The following is a 24179-nucleotide window of genomic DNA, read 5'->3' as shown; positions in this document are numbered from 1 at the left end:
TGGATGGCTAAGATTAGCTCAGGCTGAGGCAGAGTGTTCAGGTACAGGAGTGAGGTCCAGCTGCAGGCCCAGGAGGGGGTTTAGTGCACTGAAGGCATCCACCTTCCCATAGATACACACATAGATAACCCCACTCCCCAACCCCAAGAAAAGGCACCAAAGTGCTGCTGGATGTTTTAAAAATCTGATTTAAAAAAAAAAAAAAAAAAAGAAACAGGCAGGGAAAATACTAGGCAGTACAGGTTTTGAATTTTCTGAAGGGCTAACTCTGCTGCAGGCAATCCCACTCTGCTCCAGCTCTCCAGAGGTGGGTGGTGGTTTGGGGGCCGTGCCCTCTGGCCCCTTCCCAGCACCAAGAGGGAGGAAGTGGGGAGCTCTTTAACTGCTGGAGGACAGGAAGTATCTTATTTCTGGCCAACATTCATATTCCAGGATTTGCATGGGGAGGCCCCTCCAACCTCCCTCATTTGCTCTTTATCATGTTATATTTTTATTCAAAATACTGAGATGGCAGCTACTGGCTGTCACTCCTTCTATCAGGATTTCCCTCTGGGAGGAGGGCTGGACTGAGGGGCCAGCAGTTTCCAGACCATTCAAGAGTGTTATTACCCATCACCTACCAGGCACCTGGTGGGGGCCGGTCGGTGTGCTGGTTCCCAGCCTGTTGCTGGCCTGGGTCGCTGTGGCTCCCTGGCTGAGAAAAGGAGATGGAAATCTTTTATAGTCTTAGACTCTTAGGAAAAACTGAAGAGACTATAGCCCTATGATGATGCACCTGCACACCCATATGTTTTGCATACATTTCCAGGGGGTTTGTGGCTTCCTCCTACCCCCATCCCAAGAACCCAGGCCATGGATTCCAGTTAAAAAAAATAAAATTCTCTGTATGGTGCCAAAGGACACCCCAAAGCCGTTCCCACAGATACCAGCTGTGTCTTTCCGAGGGCTCCCCAAAGGAGAAGTCAACTTTCAGAAGCTCAGCACGGACCCCCATGGCCGGGGTGCTGGTGCCGCTCATACACTAACTAGCTGAGATGATGGTCACTCAGAGAGTAAAGGCCAGTTAGGCAACATTTCTTTTCACCCCCAAACGTTTTCCAAACATTTTTCCAAAAGCATGTTGATCTCCAAATTAAGAAAATTGATGGCCGCGCTGGAGGGTTTAGAGGTAGCTTCTCCCCACTCCCTTTCTTCCTTGAAGATAAAGCAGAGTTCTAGCATAACTGGAGGGGGGGCTGGCAATTTGGATAGTGAGAGAAGGCAGTGTAGACAACAGACGCAGAACACAAGATCCTTAAAAATTGAGACCCTCTTCCATTTTGTGAGAGTCACAAGAATAAATATTTCTGGGACTTCCTGGCCCGTCTCCCTTCACGGGGTTCATTACGGGGCGGGGAGGGAGGAGACAGTCTCGGAGAAGTCAGAGGTGCCAGAAGCCGAGTTCCTAGACCCCAGCTGGATTTTTTTTTTTTTTTTTTTTTTTTTTTTTTCCTATTTCTGGCGGCGGGCGGCTGGGGAAGCAGCTCTTGTGGTCTCCCGGCGGGTGAGGCCGAGAGAGAAACCGACCTCTAGGCGGCGCCCTGGCGTTGAGTCCGCGCTGAACAAGATTCTCGCCCAGCTCTGCGTCCCGCGCCGGGTGAAGGGGCCTGTTCCCGCAGGCGCTCGGGACTCGGCCTGGAGCTGGCCGCCGGCATGTCGCCTTTGGCGCCCTCTGCCAACCAAGAGAAACACGGTTAAATGAGTGCGCTGGGACAGAAATCCACAGCTAATCAAGGCCCCATCCGCCCCCACCCCCTGGCCCTTACCTTCTAACCCCATCTCCTACGCTAGGGAGCCTTCCACAGCCCGAATCTCCTTTGATCTCCCCAGCAGCAGGCTAGAGGGCAGCGCCAGCATCTTTAACCCCCTCCCCCAGCTTGCAAAAGAAGACACTGAGGTCCGAAGGAATTAAGTGATTAGCCCAAGATCAGAGCAGCTATTAAAAGTGGTGAAGCAGGGCTGGAGGGGGAGCCCTCTATTCCAAGGGTAATGTTCTTTATCCGAAATTACCATAACCATTCACCCCCTCAAAACGTGTCTTTCTTGTAAGCAAAATTCATCTCCAGAAAGGCAGCTTTTTGGTGTTTTCTATGTTGGACGTTTGGCGTTTCTTGAGTTTCAAATTTGTGGAGGCCCATGAGAAAACTGGAGGCGGACATAGGGACAGCTGGGCCAGGATTCAGAGCCAGGACAAATCCAGTCCCCTCTCTTCCAATAAATGCTAACTCCTCACTTATGACCTCCCTGGCTGCACAACCCTGGCCAAGTGCCTTAGGCCCCGAGGTGCCCAGATTAAGACCTACTGGACAGGGAAGTTGAGAAGTGCGAACACTTTGTGAAAGAGGCTCCACAACTAAGAGAAGCTGCCAGCAACAGGACTGCTCCGCAGCCCCCAAACCAGGGGTGTTAGGGCCAGTCAGGCCACTCTCCTACTTGACCCAAATAGGGCCTCTTTGTTAAATTCTTGTGGAGCAAGGAAAGAGAGGTCTTATTCTGGAATGAGCCCCTCAGAGACGTCCAGGGCCTAGGAAGAGCAGGATAGGAGAAACCAGGGTCCCTCTTCCCGTTCCCCTGTGGCAGAGATGCCATTTTATACTGCAGAGCCCTCTGAGAGACATTTCTGCAGTTATTCCTAAAACAGAGGCGCCAGAGAATCATTTGTGGAGGAAGAAGGGAAGAAGAGGAGGGACAGGCTGCTGGGACCAGGCAGCAAAGGACAGGCACCTACTATGGGCCAGACTACGATGGGGTGCCTGCTGGGATCTGCAGTCCCACAAGAGGTGCATTTCCCAGCCGGGCACGAGCTCTTGAGGATGCCTAATTACCCAGCGCACATCTGGAGCAGCTGCGCCCTCGGACACATTATTTCACTCCAACCCCTATTTTCATTCCGGAGGTTGAGTCATAAAAGACTCTAGAGGCAGAATAAAGTCAGGTCTGTGTGTGTCAGCATTCCTGTGTGTGAGTGTGTGTGTGAATATGTGCACGTCCGGGGCGACGTCTGTGCATCTCACTGTGATTGCCCAATGGATTCGCTAAAGTTAAGGGGAAAAAATGGAGCAACATCAGGCGAATTCAACTGCGAACATACTGTCAGCCTCATTATCCGCCCATTTCAAGGGAAAGCATTTGGGTCTTGGAATTAGCCAGTTAATTGCCTCACTTCTTTGTTCACTTTAGGGCAGGAGAAACTATCTGCATCCTATTAAAGCATTCTATATTTCAAAACTTTAAGATCTCCTCATTCTCAATTTTCTTTATTTCTATCTTTATAACACTTGAGCACTCAGATCTGCCCGTATCTCTCTCTCTCTCTCTCTCTCTCTCTCTCTCTCTCTCACACACACACACACACACACACACACACACACACGTGTTTCATGCTTGAAAAGTAACTCTTAGTTTCTGCATCTGTAAAATCTGGTATCTTAACTCTTAAAGTTAATGTAAGGATTAATTAATGTACTATGATTTACTATGTGTCTAGCATTTAGCACAACACCTGGTGCAGAGGCAGCATTTAGTAAACAGTAACTACTAATAACAAGGAGGAGAAAGAAGAGAAAAGAGGAGGGGGAAAACGGGAATAGGGGGTGAGTGGCAAGGAGGAAATCTGCTTTGTTCACAGAGAGCCGGCCTAGGACGGAGAGTGTGTGTCTCAGCTGTATATGTATAATGTATTCTTTTGACTTAGAGCAACGTCTATAAAAGTGAGGCCCCTTGGACCCCTTGACCTGTAACTACCTCTTCAATAAGGTACAGAGAATTGGGGCAATTATCTGGCTCATTTCAGGTTCAAACTCCCTTTAGCCTGAAGTATCTGGATCTCATGGGAGAAAGGTCTGAGAAGTGGTGACTTGTATTCCTTTGACTTTTCAAGGAGTTCTTTCTCTTTGCTGTGGTGAGCACGGTCCTGCCTTAGAAAATGGGTAGACAAGAAATAGGGGGCCAGGAAGCTGGAATTAAACAGAACATCTGAGAAATGCTTGACAAAAACCAGGTCTTACCCACTTCCTGGGTACCCAGGAGGCGGCCCTGAAGTTCTCTATGCACTCTCCCCAGAGGACCACCGCCCCACCGAAAGAAGTCATAGGCTTTTGCCTGCTGGGGACTTTCATTCCGCATTCAGCAATCATTTCCTGAGCACCTACTGTGCCCAGCACTGGGCTGAGCTCTGGAGCTTCAGCAGGGCTGCACCCTACCAGTTGGCAGTGCTGATGTGGCAGCCAGCAAGAGGTCTTGGCTCCTAGAAACAAGTCCAGGACACAAGAAAGGGGACAAGCCTGCTGGGCCAAAACTTCTGGCCAATAGCAGCACTGCCTTTTCAGGGCCAAAGTCCTAATGCAGGGGCGGAGCCAGAAGGTCGGGAGCACCCCCTTCCAATTGTCTATCAGAAAAAGGCCAACTCCACGGTGCAGGGCCCAGTGCAGGGAGGGGTGGGGCAGGCAAAGAGATGGCTAGAGGCTCCTGACCCTCAGTCGGAAGTTTCTGAGAACACCAATTAGCTTTCTTTAATTAGTAAAGTAAGGAGCCAATGAGCATATATTTCTTCTGCTCTGATTAAAAGCATTTAGGTCAGGTTTTCACAGCCAGGATTATCCAGTTTAAGCTGTCCCAAGAAGAGAATTGTTTATTTTTTTCTTTGTATTTTCAGGCAGGGGTCTGAATACTATTAGCCAACCATTGGTTTCTTGTCACAGCCTCGAACTGCTGGGCAGGTGGGTGGTGGTTGTACAGCGCAGAGAGTGGCAACTAGAAATGAGTTGGAGTCTTTCCTGTGCCAAGTCACATTTGTTTGAAATATATAGACAATTGAGGAGCAGCCAGGAGGGCTTGGGTTTGGAGTATAAGTATGTTTGGAGGGGGAGGGTACAATTAGCCAGATAATTTCCAGTTATCCTAATTTGTCTTAACATAGTCCTCGAAAAATGAAGTTTATTTACTTCCCAGACCCCAAAGAAGCCTGATTTTTCTCCTGGGAGATTTAGCTTGGTCAATTCACACAGGTGGGGAGATGGCCAGGAAACTTAATAGGCTGGGGAAGAACAGCTAAGTCCTTCTTTACACTCTGTGTCTAAACAGGCCACAACGCATGAGGCTGGGCGTAATTAGGAGGTCCCCCAGGATAGTCAGGGGTCACATGCTGTTTATCTCTTACAAACAAGATTACTAAAATATTAGGGAGCAAATCCTTCCCCTTTAAGTCCAGCATTTGGTATTCCCCAGCCTCTAACCTTGGCTAAATCAGCCCCAAGTAGAGCCGGGGTCCCTGAGAAAAAGTAATAAGTGAGTCAATAAGGGACACAAAGGAACATTCTATTGCCCAATCCCCATTTGCTTGACTTACAGACAGCTTTAGTTAGGAGGCTGTTTCCAGATAGTCTTCCCTTTCAGGAGTTCTGGTATGGTTTTAAGTTCCTGGGAAGCTGCTTAAGCCTGATTTCCTTCCATTGCACTTCCAACTGCTGGCCACTGCAAGATCAGCTTTCCCTAGCAAAGCTCTTCCCACGTTCTCGGGCTCCCAGCTGCTGGGAAGGAAAGACTGACTCCCGCTGGGAAGGAAAGACTGACTCCCACTGGGAGACCAGACCCTACAGGTAATGGTGGGGAGAGGACACTGCCACTGGACTGTTTTTAAAGGTGAAGGTTGACCTGGCAAAATGGAGATGTCAGCCAAGAGAAAGGGTGAAGAGCTACGTAAACTGACTATATTTGGCCTCGGCATTTCCCAGACACCAGCTCCTTTGATCTATCCAAATTGTAGTTCTTAACTTGGTGTCTGAGGAGACTGAAACTCTCTGAAATTGTGGGATTTGGTGAGTACTACATAAGTGCATTTTTTTTTCTCGGTAGAGGGAAATCAATATTGTTCATCAAAATTTAAATTATCTTATCAGGGAGCGGCCCCCCAAAATGTTAAGAACCTCTCATCCGCTAATCTTATACAACCAACCAAAAACGTAATGCAAAGGGAGGCGTTGTAATAGACTTGGGTATCTGACAAGACAAATTAAAAGGACAAACAATTTCTTGTTCCACAAGGTTGAATAGACACTGTCACCTGGATTTCCTGGAACACCAGGCACCAGGTCACAGGTGCTGGGGACTCTTGGACTGAGACCAGGCAGGCCACAACACCCAGTCACTACCTCCTCCGTATTTGCCTTTTCAGACAAGGAGTATGCAAGGTCTCTGTGTCTCTAATCAAAGTGATATGGAGCTTTTATCCACTGGGGCCTGGACCTTCCGCCATTTGCCACCTCGTCCAAAGCCATCTCATACCGAAAGAGAATTGAACGTTTCAGGAAACACCTCCCCTGTGCAAATGCCCTTCTCTTGGGGAATGGGTATAATGTCCAAATCTCCAACTCCCATCATTTCCAACCAGCCCTGAGGAACTGTCTGAAACCCCAGAGCCCAGAGACCATCAGCGGGGGCCAACAGCCATGACCTTTGAGTTTTCTTGGCCGCTGGGCCACAAAAAGGGTGCAAGAGACAGCTGGACAGGTAGACAGAAGTAGGCACAAAGAAAGGGGCCCTGGACGGCTGTCAGAGAAAAGATGGAGAATGACAAAGAGAGAAGTGAAGTAGCTGGACTGGAGGCGGGAACTGGAGCGCAGCAGGCAGGTGGAGTGGCCAAAACCCGCGTGCTAAGAAGAGTCCAGAGGGGCGGCAGAGGCGGCCAGGCGCGTCTCCGTTCCCCATCTTTACGCTGGGGTTAATGACCTCCTCAGCGCCCCCTCGTCCCAAACCACCCAATTACAACTCCTCAGGCTCCTTAATGCTCTGATTAATTGGCTGGTTCGGGCGGATGGAGGTGCTCCTCTGCTGGGGACCTGGCGGGGTTTCGCTAGATCATTTGTTAATTGTGGGAAGGAAGGTCGTATTCGGGGAGAGGAAATCCAGGGCTGGAAAAGTGGGTGAGCGGCGCTGGCACAGGCGGCCAGGAGGGAGCAGATGAACTGTTCGTTAGGAGCAGCGAGGTAGTCGGGAGCGCTGAGATTCAGAGACCAGGACCCACTCCCTCTCTGAGCAGCAAATCGGGAAGAAGATGCTCATTCGGTAAGGGCGAGGGAGCCCTGCAAGGCGCCCCACCCCGGGCTCGGTCTATCCGCGCGCCAAGATCCCGCTTGGGGCGAGGCGCTGGGTCAGCGTTTAGAGCCACTCCCTGCGCTGGTGGCTGGACATAGCCTCCCTATCACACCTCATCTTCCCCCTTCCCCGACGGCGGAGGTTGTGAATCTACAGGCCCTTGACGTTGAGGCGTCGGAGGGCGCACCTTTGTAATTGTGGCCTCACTTCGCCCCTTAAGTACCGCTTCCGGGCACCGAGGCTGGATATGAAAGCCCGGTTCCTAATCCTCTGCTTTGGCCCCCTCCTCCGGACTGCTGGGACTCCAACCTAGTTCCTCCCCAGTTTCCATCACTGCGGCGCCAACCCGCGGCTGGGCTGTCTGCGAGAGGGAGCTGAAGGTGCGCGGAATCCCGAGGTGCCGCTGACCTTCCTCTCAACGCTGACTCTGCGGCTCCCGCCCGGCCATCTCCCTATGGGGCAGACTTCCTGTTCTCCCGCTCACAGCAGGGAGGCAGTAGCGGAGCCGGTCAGCAGCTTGCACGGAGTTCTTCACTCTGCGCCCAGCCCCGGGACACAGGTGCAGATCGCCAGCGGAGCACTGCGGAGTGCTCGCCGTCGTGCACTAGGGAATCCTAGACGGAGGACTTGGTCCATTCCACGCAGTCCCAGGCAGGTCCGCAGCGGAGGGACTCAGCGGTCTCCAACCCTTGGTCACGACTTCCGCGACCCTCCACCCCTCGAAGAGACCTGGTCCCGTGGAGCTGTCCCCCTAGGAGCCGCAGCGGGAATAGCAAGGCAAAGGGGACCACTCAGCCCCCAGGAGGAGCCCAGAAGCGAGAAGGTTGCTGCGGGGAGCCTCTGGTTCCCTCTAGTTCACCTTGGAGCCCAGGAGCTCCCTGGACCAAGGAGTGAACAGACCTGAGGAAGAGGTAAGAGGAGGTTTAACGAGTAAAAATTTGGACTGTCTCCTCTTATATTGCTTTAAAGCATGAGGAATTTGGGCACTGACTTCTCTCTCCTTAAAGGAGGTTCTGGCGTTCTGGCCAGTCCTTGCGTGTCTGCACCCAGCGCCGTCAACAATTTAAGGAGGAACTTTTCTGGGTGGTCGAGGCTTGAGAGTTCATAGTTATCTTTTAAAAAGTCATTACTGTTACTTAATATCTAGGTTATTTTGGACTAAGCCCCCACCTTCGCTCCAGCCGAAATTCGACCTTTAACAGTACTAGAGAGTGCTTCAAAAGAGGAGGGCTGTGGAAGAAGCGATTCAGACGGCCCCAAGAGGGGTGATGGGAAAGAGTGGGGGCTTTGGCTTTAATGATCTCTGCAAGTTAAAGGCCATTATTCCTATAACTGCAGCTGGGGAAAGGGCAGAGGAGGCAAGGATGGAAAGTGGGCCGAGGGTGGCCACTTTGGCATCTTCTTGAGAAAGGAGGCATTTGAATTCCCGGCCCAACTAAAAGCTCCGAGATGCTTTTGCCCTTTGCTTTACAGACAGTGGTGGCAAAGAAACACTGCCACCAGGGTGTTTTTAAAGGTGAAGGTTGACCTGGTAAGCACTGAGATCAGCTAAAGGAAAAACAAAGTAAAGACCCACATTTGGTCTCAACATTTTCCAGACACAAACTTCTCTGATTAATCCAAATAGTTCTCAACCTGAAGTTCAAGGAATTTGAAATCCTCTGAAATTGTGGGATTTCACAGTTCTACAAGAAAGTCAGCTGTCACTTTCTGAGAAGCCCTGGGAGGGGAAGGACGCAAGAGGAGGTACATGAGGAAAGGAGGTGAGAGGCCCCAGATCTAGCTCTCTAGACATTGAGCGCTGGACCCCCAAGCTCTGAAACTCAAGCTGACCCCATCTACACATTGCCAAACTGAGTGGAAAGTTGCAAGGCAGCCAAGGAGATAAATTGTATTTACCGCTTTAAGGATGAGTTTGGGTGTCTAAGCAGATTATAAATCTGGGTATTTCCAGTATTTGTTTCTTTCTTTCAACTATGCCTGAGTTTTGGCCCAGAGTAGTTTCTGGGGCCTTTGGGGCAGTTAGGCAAGAGAGGGACTCAGACCTCCAATTCCTTGATCTTGCCTTTACTTGGTGAAGAGCCCAAGGTTCCCCACTGGCAGGCAGGGTCAGAACCAAGTCGGCCCTAGGTCAGCCCTCAAGACTCCTTTCTCTGAGACCAGGCCTCTGGCCAAACTGCAGACTCCTTCCACACCTGGCCACTGGAATAATGATGGCATTTTTGTCTTCTCCCATTTTTGAAAACTGCAGAAGCCCCAAATCCTTAGTCCCTCTTGAGGAAGGAGGTATCATTCGATCTTGGGGTGCTGGTGGGGGATTGTAGAATCAGATATCCTCTAAGCCTGTGAGGACAAGGTCTGCTAGGATGACTTGGTGTCAATTACAGTTCTGATTGCTGCCTGGATAGGTCAAATATTCCCTCCTTTCCCTCCTCATTCCTTCTGTTCAAGCCCAGAAAATTCACAGATTTTCTGTTTGGAGAGAGAGAAAAAAATGGGCAAAACCTGGGAGTAAAAGGAAGATGAGGGAGAAGAAAACGAGGGAGAGGAATCAATAGACTAAAATAACAAAACTCTCCAACCCAACAGCACTTTAAGCTTGACTTTTAATCTGGCCAGAAACAAAAAGAAGTTGGAGGCAGGGTGGGTAGGATGTGAAGTTCCCAGCCCCACAGATTCTCCTGTCCTCATGGGCTTGGTGCCTTCCCAGGTGGTGAGAACCATGTCTGTTGTGGGGGTGGGAGGGATGTCCTGGGTCTTTCAAGTTGCAGTGTGGAGAATAAGGCTCTTTCTAAGGGTCTCTGAGGTCTCCCACAACACCTTGCTTGGACTAGCAAAGCTTTTCTTTGTATTTCTTCTGGGGCAGTGTGTATGTGTATGCCTGTGTAGGGTGGTGTTCTAAACCACGGCAGAAGGTGAGCAATTCTCCTGGTGAGCCAAGGGCTATATGTTTGGGGTGGCGGAGGCTTCATCCTTTCTGAACTGGGGAAATGGGGACTTGGAGCCAAGTGCACCAGACTTTAGGGAAAGCGAGGAGCTGCAGCTCCAAAAGGGGATTTTGAGGGAAGATCATATCAGGAAAGGCTCCCCCGACTTGCTTCCTCAAAGGATTAGGGAAGTGCACTGAGAAAAGAGAACTCAAGTCTTCTCCATTAGGCGTCTTTGTGCTTCCATTTGTACTGGAAAGCACAGTCCTGGGCAGTCAGTTGCACATTCCGCCTCTGCTATGTGGAATATGTGAAATATACCAAGCAATGGTCTACTTTGGGAGGGAGGAGGCATATAGATGAAAATATGAATTTCCCTTCTACTGCCTTTATTATTGAGCACAATTGGGAGCACATAATTTCATGTCTCTTTCGCATGTCTGTATAAATCCTTAATCTTTAAACGGTGGTTAACTACTCCGAGAGGCACAGTTGCTGTCATATAAGATTCCTAGCCGACTCCTGCGGGTTACTAATTCCTCCCAGACTCCACAATACCCACGATGCACGATGCACACCCCTTTATGCTTGCTTTTCTCTACATGCCTTTTCAAAGGCGAATAATTTTTGTATTGACCCATGAGTCAGTCCATACAGTTTGAAATCCTTTGGATGCCCTCTGCCCACTCCCATAAACAACAGGCCCCTCCACAAAAATGCATATGCCCTGTTTTTGTGAGTGTGAGTTTCAAATAAGATGGCGGCTCCTGGCATTCCTTAGATTCAGATACACAGTCTCTCAGGCAGGAGGCTGCTCACAGTCCAGAGGGGAAGGAAACCTATGCGGCCCCCAAAAGCTAAAGCAAGAGACTCCCCCAAGTATTCTGCCCCTTCCACGCTAGGAGGCAGCTAGAGAGACAGCGCGCGGGAGAGCTGATTCTGCACCTTGGGGACCTGGGGGCTTCTGTCTAGACTAAGAGTTCCAGGCCAATTTCTAATTTCCATTAGGAAAAGTGGCCCTTCTTCCTTCCCAAGCGATTCCTCATCCCCAAGGCTGCTCAGGGTGCCTGGCCCATGCCTCTCTCATCCGCCTGGAATCGGGGGTTGTGAGCAGGCGGCCCAGGACGCAGGGCCTCAGGCTGGGCGGGGCACTGAGCACCCGGCTCTGGGGAGCCAGGGTTTCCGGTAGAACGAGGGGAGGCAACCCTTTTCCCCATACACAAACCTTCTCTTGGAGAGGTAGGGTCGGGTGCGAGCGGATGGGAAGGCCAAGGCGTTTCGGGTGCGCCCCGAGCCCCACCCGGGGAACTGCCTCGGTCTGGAGATCAAGGTTAAGCCGGTGGCCCTGGGTAGCCCACGCCTGCCATGGGCGGTCGGTCCTGAAAGCTCAGGCCACGGGGCTGGCCAGCTTAGAGAGGGGCCTTTCACGCCGCAGTCCCCAGCTGCGAGAGGAAGGGCTGCGCCCGCCTCCTCACCTACCTCTCGGAACCACGCCGTCCGCCGCGCGTCCTGGTAGACTGCAGGAGCCCAGGGCTTCTGGGGACTGTGACGGCGCCCAAGGCGGGGGATAAGGCGGCTCCGGGTCACCGCCCTCTGCCCCCCCGCTCTGTGAGGCCTCTCGAGGCAGTGTCTGTGTCTGGGGCAGCGACGCCGACGGCGTTGGGGCGCGAAGGGGCTCATGCTCCTGCGTCCCCCTGGCGCCGGTGAGTTGCGGGCGAGAACAGGGTCCGGGAGGGGGATTGGCGCGAGCGCTTCCTGCCTCCGCCCGCGGGGGGGGGCTCGGCCGTCTCACCTGCCCCCACCCGCGGCGCCGTCGGATCCCAGAGCGGCTGGTGAGGAGATGGGCCTGGCGCGCCGCGGGAAGGCCAGAGGCGCGGAGGAGCAGCGCCCAGATGGCCGGAGAGAGCAGAGAGTGAGAGAGAGAGAGAGAGAGAGAGAGAGAGAGAGAGAGAGAGAGAGAAGAGCGGGGTGGGGGAGAGGGAGAGAGAGAGAGAGAGAATATAACAGGCAAGAGAGAAGCAGATCCAAGGGCGCGCCCAGAGAAACCATCAAATGCACAAATAGACAAAAGAGGTAGAGGAGAAAGCCGAGTCCCAGGGACTGAAAGAAGCCATGGGCGTCTGAAGCGAGCGACAAGTTATCCTTGGGAGTTGGAAATGTGAGAGGGAGGGGCGAGGCCGAAGGAGGCTGAGAAGAGAGGGGGCGCTCACACCCTGGGCGGGAGGCGACTGATCTACACGTAGGGCTCCGTATCTGGAGAAAAAGAGAGCGCCGGACCCTCCTCCGCCCACCTCCGGCCCCAGCCGCAGCCCAGTGACTTCCCGCCATCCTCGGACACCGAGCGGCTCCTGCCTGGGGTTGTCCCACCGGGATGGCTGCACCAGGCTGAAGGCTGTCTCTCTACCTGCCTCCTTTTTTCTGTTCCCTGTGCCTTACATGGGTTCATTCCTATTCTATGAACCCAGAGGGAACGACCTTGGCCAAGGTCAGAGAAGGAGCTTGAAAGTTTCACTTTCCATCTCAGCCCTCAGGACGCCTTTGCGTTTTGGCCCTTCGTTAGCGTGCTATCCTGGAATTGCAGGCTCTTCTCTTTATTTCTGAGACGCAAATAGAGGTTCTAACCTACCTACAATCAGTGAAACTATGACAAACAGTGGCATTCCTGGCTGGTTGGTATCTAAGGAGTGGCCCCCCTGCCTGACCTCAGCCCTGAGACCCTGCTTCCTCCTTAGCCTGCATGGGACTGGGGACACCCCCTCACAATCCAGTCCCTTCCTGCAGGTGGTGGTCCAGGAGGCAGGTAGAGAGTGTCTGAGGTCTGGGTCCTAAGCCTGGCTCTGCCACTGACTTCAGCCCCCACCCCTTATCCTTTTAGGCCTCAGTTTTTTCCTCTGTAAAATGGGCAGAGTGGTTTTACAAGTGATTTTACCAAGTGAGAAGTGTGGAAATATCTAATTATAATTGTGAATTTGCCCATTTCTCCTTTCAATTCTATCATTTTTGGTGCTTCATGTATTTTTGAAGCTCTGTTATTAGGTGTGTACCACATTTAGGATTGATGTGTCTTCTTAGGTGTGTACCACATTTAGATTTAGGATTGATGTGTCCTTTTTCTTTTTCTTTTTTTTTTTTTTTTTTTTTTTTGAGATGGAGTCTTGATCCAGCCCAGACTGGAGTGCAGTGGTGCAATCTCGGCTCACTGCAACCTCCGCCTCCTGTGTTCAAGCGATTCTCCCACTTCAGCCTCCCGAGCAGCTGGGACCACAGGCGTGCGCCACCACGCCCAGCTAATTTTTGTATTTTTAGTAGGGACGGGTTTTCACCATGTTGGCCAGGCTGGTCTTGACTCCTGACGTCAGGTGATCCGCCTTCCTCAGCCTCCTAAAGTGCTGGGATTAGAGGCATAAGCCACCGCGCCAGCCATGATGTGTCTTCTTATCCTTTGCTTCTGCAGCCTCCTCTCATTTGCAGGTTCTGTTGAGCTTGAACTGCTGAGAGAAAATACGTCCAAATGGGAATTTTATTCTATATCCACTTAAACATGAATGTAGAAGTATGACAAAACTAAATTTTGCTTCCAAAATGTTTTCTTTCTTTTTTCCTTTTTTTTTTTTTTTTTTTTTTTTTTGAAACGGAGTTTCGCTATTGTTGCCCAGGCTGGAGTGCAATGGCGCGATCTCGGCTCACCGCAGCCTCAGCCTCCCAGGTTCAAGCGATTCTCCTGAGTAGCTGGGATTACAGGCGTGAGTCACCGTGCCCGGCCCCAGAATTTTTTCTGTTTGGGTCTATTTTTCTACTTTTTCTTCACTTTTTGTTGATATATAGTATACATGAGGTAAAGAATCTAATGTTAAACCTCTGGCTCAATATATTTTTGCATAGATCCCATCTGTGTAACTACCACCTAGATCAAGATGTTTCCTGCTTACCAGAAGGCCCCTTGTAACTCCTTCCAATTAATAGCCCTCTGGTCAATCCCTCCATACCCCCTAACAATTATTTGGCTTTCTATCAGCATATATTAGTTTTGTCTAATCCTTCAACTTCATATAAACATGAGTATGTATTATTTTGTTTGGCTTCATCTGCTCAATATTACTTGTGTGGGACCTATCCATGGTGCTGTATATGGCAGTAGTTCATTCATTTTATTATTGTGTTATATTAATTGTATGAACTTATTACAATGTATTTAACCTGTTTGACTCTTGGTGGCCTTAAGGGTTGTTTTCAGTTTGGAGCTATTATGAAAAAGCTGTTATGAACATTACATCTGTGTCTTTTGATGGATGCCTGCACTTGGAGACCCAGGAGTGGACAATATTGGTTAACAGAGTAGGAATATGTTTATGTTTGCTAAATAATGACAGTTTTCCAAAGTGGTTGACCAGTTTACACCCCTACTAGTAATGTGTGAGATACATAGAGAAGTAAGCTTTACAAAAAAAAAAAAAAAAAGACAAAGAGGACTCAGTTACCGCATATGCCTACCAACACCTGACACTGTCTGTCTCTTCATTCTGGTGGGTTTGTGGTAATCTTGCAATGAGGTTTTTTGCTTGTTTGCTTTTTGGGTTTTTTTTTTTTTTTTTTGTACATTTTAAAAAATGTGGTAAAAACATGTAATAAAATTTTCCATCTTAACCTTTTTTTTTTTTTTTTTTTTTTTTTGAGACGGAGTCTTGCTCTGTCTCCTAGGCTGGAGTGCATGATCTTGACTCACTGCCAGCTACTTCTCCCGGGTTCAGGCCATTGTCCTGCCTCAGTCTCCCGGGTAGCTGGGACTACAGGCGCCTGCCACCATGCCTGGCTAATTTTTTATACTTTTAGTAGAGGCAGGGTTTCACCGTGTTAGCCAGGAAGGTCTCGATCTCCTGACCTCATGATCCGCCCACCTTGGCCTCCCAAAGTGCTGGGATTACAGGCGTGAGCCACCACACCCAGCCCATCTTAACCTTTTTTAAGTGTACAGTTCAGTATGTTAAGCATATTCACACTGTCGTGCCACAGATCTCTAGAATATTTTCATCTTTCAAAACAGGACTCAATACCCACTGAGTAAAAGTTGCCGCCCCATTCCCCCCTTTCCCCAGCACCTGGCAATTATCATTTTACTTTGTTTCTATAAGTTTGAATACTTTAGATACCTCATATAAGTGGAATCATACTGTATTTGTCTTTTTCTGACTGATTTGTTTCACTTTGCATGTCTTCAAGGTTCACCCACATTGTAGCATGTAATAGGATTTCTTTATTTTTAAGGCTAGGTAATATTCCATTATATTTATATACTATATTTTGCTTATCCATTCAACTGTTGATGGCCATTTAGCTTGCTTCCACCTCTTAGCTGTTGTGAACAGTGCTGCAATGAATATGGGTGTGCAAGTATCTCCTCAAGCTCTCTCTTACTTTCAGTTCCTTTGGGTAGATATTAAGAAGTAGTATCCGCCAAGTGCAGTGACTCATGCCTGTAATCCCAGCAGTTTGTGAGGCCAAGACAGGTGGATCACCTGAGGTTAGGAGTTTGAGACCAGTCTGGCCAACATGGTGAAACCCCATTTCTACTAAAAACACAAAATTAGCCTGGCATGATGGCGGGTACCTATAATCCCAGCTATTCGGAAGGCTGAGGTAGGAGAGTCGCTTGAATCTGGGAGGCAGAGGTTGCAGTGAGCCGAGATCACACCATTGCACTCCATTGCGCTAGGCGACAAGAGCAAAACTCCATCTCAAAAAAAAAAAAAAAATCTGTCAATAAATAAAAGAAGTAGTATTGCTGAGTCATATGGTAATTCTATTTTTAATTTTTTTTTGAGGAACCTCCATACTGTTCTCCATGGTGGCTGCACCATTTTACAGTCCCACCAATAGTGCACAGAGTTCCAATTTCTCCACATCCTTGTCAGCATCTGTTAATTTTTGTTTTGTTTTGTTTTTTGATAGTGGCTATCCTAATGGGTGTGAGGTGATGTCTCACTGTAGTTTTTTGTTCTTTGGCTTTTTTTTTTTTTTTTTTTTTTTTTTAAAGATAGAGTCTTTCTCTGTCGCCACAATCATAGCTCACTGCAGCCTTGAACTTCTGGGCTCAAGTGATTCTCCCACCTCAGCCTCCCAAGTATCTGGGACTACAGGCATATGCCACCACTCCTGGCTTATTTTAAAAAGCACTGGGATTACAGGCATGAGCCTCCATGCACAGCTGTGGGGAGAGTTTTGATACAAATTCAATTCAATTTCTGTACATACATAAGACTATTCATATTATATATTTCTTCTTGGGAAAGCTTTGGTAGTTTGTGTTTTTCAATAAATTTGTTAATGTATTCCATAGTGTTGAGTTTATTTGCATATAGTTGTTCTGAATATTCCTTAGTATTCTTTTAATGTCTATATGATCTGTAGTGATGTTCATTCATTCCTGATAATGGTAATTTGTGTTTTCTCTTTTTTTCTTGATCAGTCTGCCTTTTAAAAAACTGGCTGTTTTTAAAACTGGCTGATTTCATTTTCTCTATTGCTTACAGTTTCTATTTCAGTGATTTTCACTCATCTATGTTATTTCCTTCCTTCTGCTTACTTTGGGTTTAATTTGCTCTTTTATTTTTTCCTAGCTTCTTAAGGTACAAGCTTAAAGTGTTGCTGCTAGACCTTTCTTCTCTTGTAATGTAAGTATTTAATGCTATAATGTCCCTGTGAGCATCCTTAACTGCATTCACACTTTGTGACATGTGGTATTGTTCAATTTCCTTTAGTTCAAAATATTTTCTAATTTTCTTCATGCTTTCTAATTTGATCTACGGGTTAAGATTGTGTTGTTTCATTTCCAGAAGTTTTGGCTATTGTTGTTATTGATTTTCTGTTTACTTCTGTTCTGGTCAGGGAACATAATTTGTATAATTTCAATCCTTTTCAATTTATTGAGAATTAATTTATGGCTCAGATTATGGTCTATTTTGGTGAATGCACCATGTGCACTTGAAATGAATGTGGACTCCACTATCACTGAGTGGAATATCTGTAGAGATCAATAAGGTCAAAGTATTTAATGTTGTTCAAATCTTCTGTATACTTACTGATTTTCTTTTTACTTCTTTTATCAGTTACCAAGTGAGGAGTGTTGAAATATCCAACTATAATTTGTGGATTTCTCCTTTCAATACTATCATTTTTGGTGCTTCATGTATTTTTGAAGCTCTATTTTTAGGTATGTACCACATTTAGGATTTATATATTTTCTTAGTGAAATGACCCTTTTGTCATTATGTAATGCTTTTCTTTATTCATGGCTGTAGTCCTTGTTCTAAAGTGTAACTTGTTTTCTATTTTATATGTATAAAATAGGTGTTTCTTCCCTTGGCTCCTAGGAGGTGCTGGAATTACAGGCGTGGTGGCTTACGCCTGTAATTCCAGCACTTTGGGAGGATGAGGTGGGCAGATCTTTTCAGTCCAGGAGTTTGAGACAGACTGGCCAACATGGCAAAACCCCACCTCTACTAAAAATATAAAAATTAGGCCAGACGTGGTGGCTCACGCCTGTAATCACAGCACTTTAAGAGGCCGAGGCAGGTGGATCACTTGAGGTCAGCAGTTCAAGACCAGCCTGGCCAACATGGTGAAACTCCATCTCTACTAAAAATACAAAAATTAGCCGGGCGTGGTGGTGCATGCCTGCAATCCTAGTTACTCTGGAGACTGAGGCAGGAGAATCACTTGAACCAGGGAGGCGGAGGTTGCAGTGAGCCAAGATGGCGCCATTGCACTCCAGCCTGGGCAACAGAGCAAGACTCTGTCTCAAAAAATAAAAATAAAAATAAAAAAATAACCTGGCATGATGGCGTGTGCTTGTAATCCCAGCCACTGAGGAGGCTGAGACACAAGAATCTCTTGAACCTGGGAGGCAAAGGTTGCAGTGAGCCATGATCACCACCACTGTACTCCAACCTGGGCAACAGAGATCCTGTCTCAAAAAAAAAAAAAAAAATATATATATATATAGTATATGTATATATATCATATTAATACAGTCACTCAAACTTTCTTTTGATTTTTTTATGTGAATGGGAATTTTTATCCTTTTATTATTGACCTATCTGTGTCTCTATATTTAAAAGCAATTTCTTGTGGGCAGAATATGGTTGAGTCTTGTGTTTTTATTCAATCTGACTCTTATATTGATATTTAAACCTATTGGACTTGGTGAGATTGATATCTACCATCTTGCTATCTGCTTTTTATTTATACTATCTGTTATTTGTTCCCCTTTTCCTCTTTTTCTGCCTTTTTTTAGATTGAATATGTTTTAGGATTTCTTTTTGTTGTTGTTGTTTTGTTTTTGAGACAGAGTTTCGTTCTTGTTGCCCAGGCTAGAGTGCAATGGCGCAATCTGGGCTCACTGCAACCTCCGCCTTCTGGGTTCAAGCGATTCTCCTGTCTCAACCTCCTGAGTAGCTGGAATTACAGGTGCATGTCACCACACCCGGCTAATTTTTGTATTTTCAGTAGAGACGGGGTTTCACCATGTTGGCTAGGCTGGTCTCGAACTCCTGACCTCAGGTGATCTGCCAACCTCAGCCTCCCAGAGTGCTGGGATTACAGGTGTGAGCCACCGGGCCTGGCCAGGATTTCTTTCATTTCAACTGACTGTTGGCTTATTAACTCTACTTTTTTGTTTTAATTTTTAGTGGTTACTGTTATTTAATGTATTAGTCAGATTTTTCAAGAAAAACAAAACCTATAGGAGATGGGTAGATGGATAGATAGATACATACATACATACATACATAGACAGAGGAGGATTTATTGTAAGGAATTGGCTTGCGTGATTATGGAGGCTGAGAAGTCCCAAGATCTGCAGTTGACAAGTTGAGGACCTAGGAGTATCAGTGGCATAACTCCAGTCTGAATCTGAGTCCAAAGGCTGGAGAAGATCAGTGTTCCAGCTCAAAAACAGGCAGGGAGAGCCTTCATCTTCTGGCAGGAGTGCCTTTTTGTTCTTGTCAGTTCTTCAAATGATTGGATGTGGTCCACCCACATTAGGGAGGGCAATGTGCTTTACTCAGTCTATTGATTCAAATAACGTCATGCAGAAACACCCTCATAGACATACCCAGAATAATGTTTAACTGAATATCTGGCACCCCATGGCCTAGGCAAGTTGACACATAAAATTAACCATCACATCTGAGATGCACAATTTGCGTCTTTAACTTATCACAGTCTTTCTGCAAAGAATATTATATCACTTATCTGGGCGTAGTGCTGTGTGCTTATAGTCCCAGCTACTCAGGAGGCTAAGTGGGGAGGATTGCTTGAGCCCTGAAGTTTGAGGCTGCAGTGAGCTGTGATCACATCACTGCTCTTCAGCCTGGGCGAGAGAGCAAGAGCTTGTCTCTAAAAAAATAAATAAATAAATAAAAAGAATATTACCTCATGTATAGTGAGTGATACGATAGTATACTTCTATTTCCTCCTCTTTTGTGGCTATTGCTGACATATAATTTGTCTATAGCTATGAGCCCTGCAGTACATTGCTATTATGTTTTGCTTAAATAGTAAATTGTCTTTTAAACATATTAAAATGAAATAAGGTGTTTTATGTTTATGTGCATATTTGCCATTTCTGGTGCTCTTTATACCTTTGTGTAGACCCAAATATCCATCTTTGTAACTTTCCTTCTTCCTGATATATTTTCTTTAACATTTGTATACCGCAGGTATGCTGGTGACAGTTTCTTTCAGTTTTTGTCTGGAAAAGTCATTTAAAGTTAAAACATTTTAAAACTTTACAATTTGCAATAATATTATACTTATGAAGAATTACAAAATTGCACACAAAATTTCCATAAACGTATCTCCCAATTTCTTCATATGGTAACATCAACAAAACTACCATCCAAACCAGAAGATTGACATTGATACAATACTATTAATTCACCTGGAGACTTCATTCCAGTTTTGTCCATTGTCCTACTATTGCCCCTTTTCTTGACCAGTATTCAGTCCAGGGTTGCTTATTGCCTTTAATTGTCTTTTCTTCTTAGTCTCCTTTAATCTGGGATAGTTCCTCAGGCTTCCTTTCTTGACACTTGTGCCGGTTGTTTACGGTTGCCCTGCAGAGCAAAGATCAGCTCCTCTACCCAAATGTGGTTTGAATGTGGAGACTGATAATGCCACATATACACAAAGACGGCATGAGACATTCTGGGCAGAGCACAACAGGCTCCCCAAAAGGCCCCCAAATGGCTTGAGAACAAGGGAGGGGCAAGTTGCCTTGGGTCTTATTGGGGTTAAGGGCTGGGAATAGGTCATGGTTTTCCCATGCACAAGTCAGTGTTTGAACTTACCTGCTGGAGCCAAGGGAGGAAACACCTAGGCTTTTTTGTCTACCAAATGGAAGGCAAAGATTAAGGAGGAGTTGTGGGGCTTCAAAACTGTCAGTGGTCAAACATCAAATATGGAATCAGATTCTGTTACAATTCACCCCTGATGTTTAATGGATTACTGAAATGTGTCCTGTTTCATTTAATTAAATTTAAACTTGTTTAAGTATGCTATGATGGTACTCTATGACACCTGCAGCCTGAGGCCAGTAAAGCAGGGATAATTTCTGTTGAATTCCTTCTTATTAAAGAACCCAATGTTATGTATTTTGAGAAATGAAATGAATGCCTTGGTCACTCTCAAGATTTGTGGAACTCTGAAGGGGATAAGGAGTGTCTTGGCGAGGCCTTGTATTGTGGCTTGAGTATGTGCAGAGATATATCTGACCTTGATTTATATTTCTGGGTATCTTCAAGCAAGACATTTCCAGAGTTCTTTACCCCAAAGAGGATGACTTTGGATAAAGAACTGTTGTTGCCATTAGTCGGACCAGATAGCCAGGTAATTGGCAATGGCCTAGGGTCTGAAAAATGTTAAGATGGGGTCGCTTATTGGCCAGGGCATCCTTTGTTGCCACGATGACTGCTTGAAGTTTGGCAAATTGTGTGGATCCTTGGGTCCTGTATTTTATCAGGGATGTCTGTTAAGAGATGGAAAACGTAGAATCAGATATGACGGTAGCACTGCCATTTTTAAAGTATACGAATTCCCTTTGCTGTTCACTTAGTTGATCCCAAGGGATCCCCAAGAAGCCAAGAGGTCTGAGAAAGGAATGGCCTCCTTCAGCACTGTGGTATCTGGTCAGGAACCGAGGACAGGGGAGCCCATGGCATCCTGCAGGTGGGATATGCTACAGGATCCAGATTTGGCTCCATACTATAGATATTATTTTCATTTTAGCAAGGAAGCCTCAATAGCCATGCCAAGCTTTGGAGGTGTGGCTTCCATGGCCCAAGGCATAGCGGGCAGCTAGTGTGCCATGGTCTCAAGGCCTGTAAGAGCCTCCCTTTTTGGAAGAGTCCAGTATGCAATCAGCAATTGTCACTCTAATGATGTATAGCATTGGGCTGAGGAAGGCGATTTCTTGCATCAGAAACCTGCAATTTATGGCCATCACAAGTGAACCAAAGACTATAGAAGTATGAGAGGAGGTTGCTAAAGCCTCTACAGTGAAGGAATTTCTGGGGAGCACTAACAGTAGGTTCTGTCCTTTTGCAATTTGAATAGGTTCTAAGCCTTTTGTTATAGCGGACCCCATTTAGGTGAACAAATTTGTAAGGAACAGCAAAAAGGGGCTTAAGTAGGGCCAGGTGTGATGGCTCACACCTGTTATCCCAGCACTTTGGGAGGCCGAAGCGGGTGAATCACTTGAGGTCAGGAGTTTGAGACCAGCCTGGCCAACATGCTGAAACCCCGTTTCTACTAAAAAAATACAAAAACAAATTAGCTGAGCCTGGTGGTGGGTGCGTGTTATCCCAACTTCTTGGGAGGCAGAGGCAGGAGAATCGCTTGAACCTGAGAAGTGGAAGTCGCAGTGAGCCAAGATCATGCCACTGCAGTCCAGCCGTGGTGGCAGAGGGAGATTCTGACTCAAAAAAAAAAAAAATGCCTTAAGTAAAATGTGTAAAGGAGGAATATGTTGCTTCAGGACCCCCAAAGTTCTAAAAGATACTGGGCTTTTAGCATTATGGGTGCTAAGAGGATCAACAGAGATTTCTTGACAATGCCAGGGATAAACAGCTCTGTTTACCAAATAATGCCCAGAAATTTTACTGAGGTATGCTTGTGCTTTTACCTTGTACTTTGTGTGGAAGCAATGACCCATCCTTTTTTATGAGCTCCCTTTTGAATGTTTGTATGCCTTAAATTAGTGTGTCAAATGAATTTCCATTGCACCCAGCTACTTCAGGAGGCTGAGAGGGGAAGATCATTTGAGCCCAGGAGTTTGAGGCTGCAGTGTGCTATGACTGTGCTTGCAAATAGCTACCGTGCTCCAGCCTGGGCAACATAGTAAGATCCTGTCTTTTTAAAAAATTAATTTCCTCTGAGAAGGATGTCATCAATCTAACATCATACTTGTGTTTCTGGAGACAGTTGGATGCAGTTAAGGTTTTGTTTGTAAAGACTGTGTGCAATGACAGGTCTGTTGGGGGTCCCATGGGTAGCTAGATAAAAGTATATTGTGTCCATGCAATGGACAAGCTGGTTGAAATGGGAACTTAAGGAACATATTAGCTCAAATATATGATAGCAAAGTATTTGCCAGTTGCTGACTGGAGGGAGGCAGTAATTTTAGTAATATAGAAGCTGTCCTGTTTTTTACTCACAACACTTCTGACACTAAATGTATGGATTTTTTCCCCCTATACCAACTGATATGGTTTGACTGTGTCTCCACCCAAATCTCATCCTGAATTGTAACTCCCACAATTCCCACGTGTCGTGGGAGGAACCTGGTGGGAAGTAATTGAAACATGGGGGTGGGTCTTTCCTGTGCTATTCTCAGGATAGTGAATAAGTCTCACAAGATCTAATGGTTTTAAAAATGGGCGTTTCCCTGCACAAGCTCTCTTTCTTTTGCCTGCTGCCATCCATGTAAGATGTGACTTGTTCCTCCTTGCCTTCTGCCATGATCGTGAGGCCTCTCCAGCCATGTGGAATTGTAAGTCCATTATACCTCTTTTCTTCCCAGTCTCAGGTATATCTTTATCAGCAGCATGAAAACAGCCTAATACACCAACCAATTTTCCAAGTCTCTGAACACCAGCTGGGTGTCCAGCAATTCTGTTTCATTCTGACACTATCTACCTGGAGTTAGCATCAGTTCCCATGAAATTGCCCCATCTGTAGAGACCAATCACAAGTCCCAGGCCTCTTGTACTTCTGACTGACCAGTTAAAAATCGGATGTTCTCATGACCCCCTCCTCAGTTTCCATAATTTACTGGAATAGCTCACAGAACTCGGGAAAATACTTTACTTACATTTACTGGCTTATTATAAAGGATGCAACTCAGGAACAACCAGTTGGAAGACATGCCCAGGGCAGGATATTGAGCGGGGGTCGGGGAGGGTACACCCAGAGTTTCCATGCCCTGAGTGCTTCACTTTCCCAGGACTTCCACATGTTCACAGAACCCTGTAGGGTAGAGGGGTTATGGAGGTTTCATTACATAGGCATAATTGATTAAATCATTGGCCATTGGTGACTGATTCAATCTCCAGCCCTCTCCCCGCCCCATAGGTCTGAGATGAGCCTGAAAGTTCCAACCTTTTAATGCCTTGGTCTTTCTGATCATCAGCTCCCATCTTGAAGCTATCTAGCACCCCCAGCTAATCATTTCATTAACATGCAAAAGACATGTATTAGCCTAAAGATTTCAAGGGTTTCAGGAGTGCCAGGAACTCATTAAGTGGAACTGCAGCATTATGATTGTGGTAATCCACCATCAGGCATCCTTCATTCATTCTAGTAAGACCAGGACAATTTGGAGTGGAGAAAAACTGGGGACAATCACCCTTCTCTAAATAGGTCTTATGTAATGGGTTTTGAGCTTATGGCTGGGTGCGGTGGCTTACACTTGTAATCCCAGCACTTTGGGAGGCTGCAGCAGGTAGATTGCTTGCATCCAGGAGTTTGAGACCAGCCTGGGAAACATGGGGGGAAAACCGTCTCTACAAACAAACAAACAAACAAACAAAAATTAGCCGAGCCAAGTGGCATGTGCCTGTAGTCCTA

The 24179-nt window shown here is 46.8% G+C and overlaps 2 protein-coding genes across 26 annotated transcripts in view; one reads left to right on the top strand and one right to left on the bottom strand.

The window, feature by feature from the left end:
* LOC114673140 (uncharacterized) overlaps positions 1 to 11738 on the bottom strand; it is a 35354-nt gene extending 23616 nt beyond the window's left edge. For 3 of the 4 annotated variants that reach the window (XM_077971292.1, XM_077971293.1, XM_077971294.1), the window contains exons 1-3: positions 11538 to 11738; positions 1567 to 1711; positions 621 to 694 (exon numbers count right to left, since the gene is read on the bottom strand). In XM_077971292.1, coding sequence (XP_077827418.1) covers positions 621 to 694; positions 1567 to 1711; positions 11538 to 11738 — 420 coding nt within the window. The remainder of the gene's footprint in view (positions 1 to 620; positions 695 to 1566; positions 1712 to 11537) is intronic. The other variant, XM_028836400.2, reaches the window with a different exon arrangement.
* LOC114673139 (uncharacterized) overlaps positions 6215 to 24179 on the top strand; it is a 60851-nt gene continuing 42886 nt past the window's right edge. For 20 of the 22 annotated variants that reach the window (XR_003723779.2, XR_013406583.1, XR_013406589.1 and 17 more), the window contains exons 1-3: positions 11622 to 11761; positions 16673 to 16726; positions 17162 to 17265. The gene's annotated coding sequence lies outside the window, so the exon portion shown is untranslated. Of the gene's footprint in view, positions 8043 to 11216; positions 11298 to 11621; positions 11762 to 16672; positions 16727 to 17161; positions 17266 to 24179 lie in introns of those variants that run through there. The other 2 variants (XR_013406591.1, XM_077971301.1) reach the window with 2 other exon arrangements.

This window comes from Macaca mulatta, chromosome 16 (genome assembly GCF_049350105.2).
Source record: "Macaca mulatta isolate MMU2019108-1 chromosome 16, T2T-MMU8v2.0, whole genome shotgun sequence".
Classification (NCBI taxonomy): Eukaryota; Metazoa; Chordata; class Mammalia; order Primates; family Cercopithecidae; genus Macaca; species Macaca mulatta.
The sequence above is the reverse complement of the archived record's forward strand: the minus strand, read 5'-3'. Positions and strand labels throughout refer to the sequence as shown.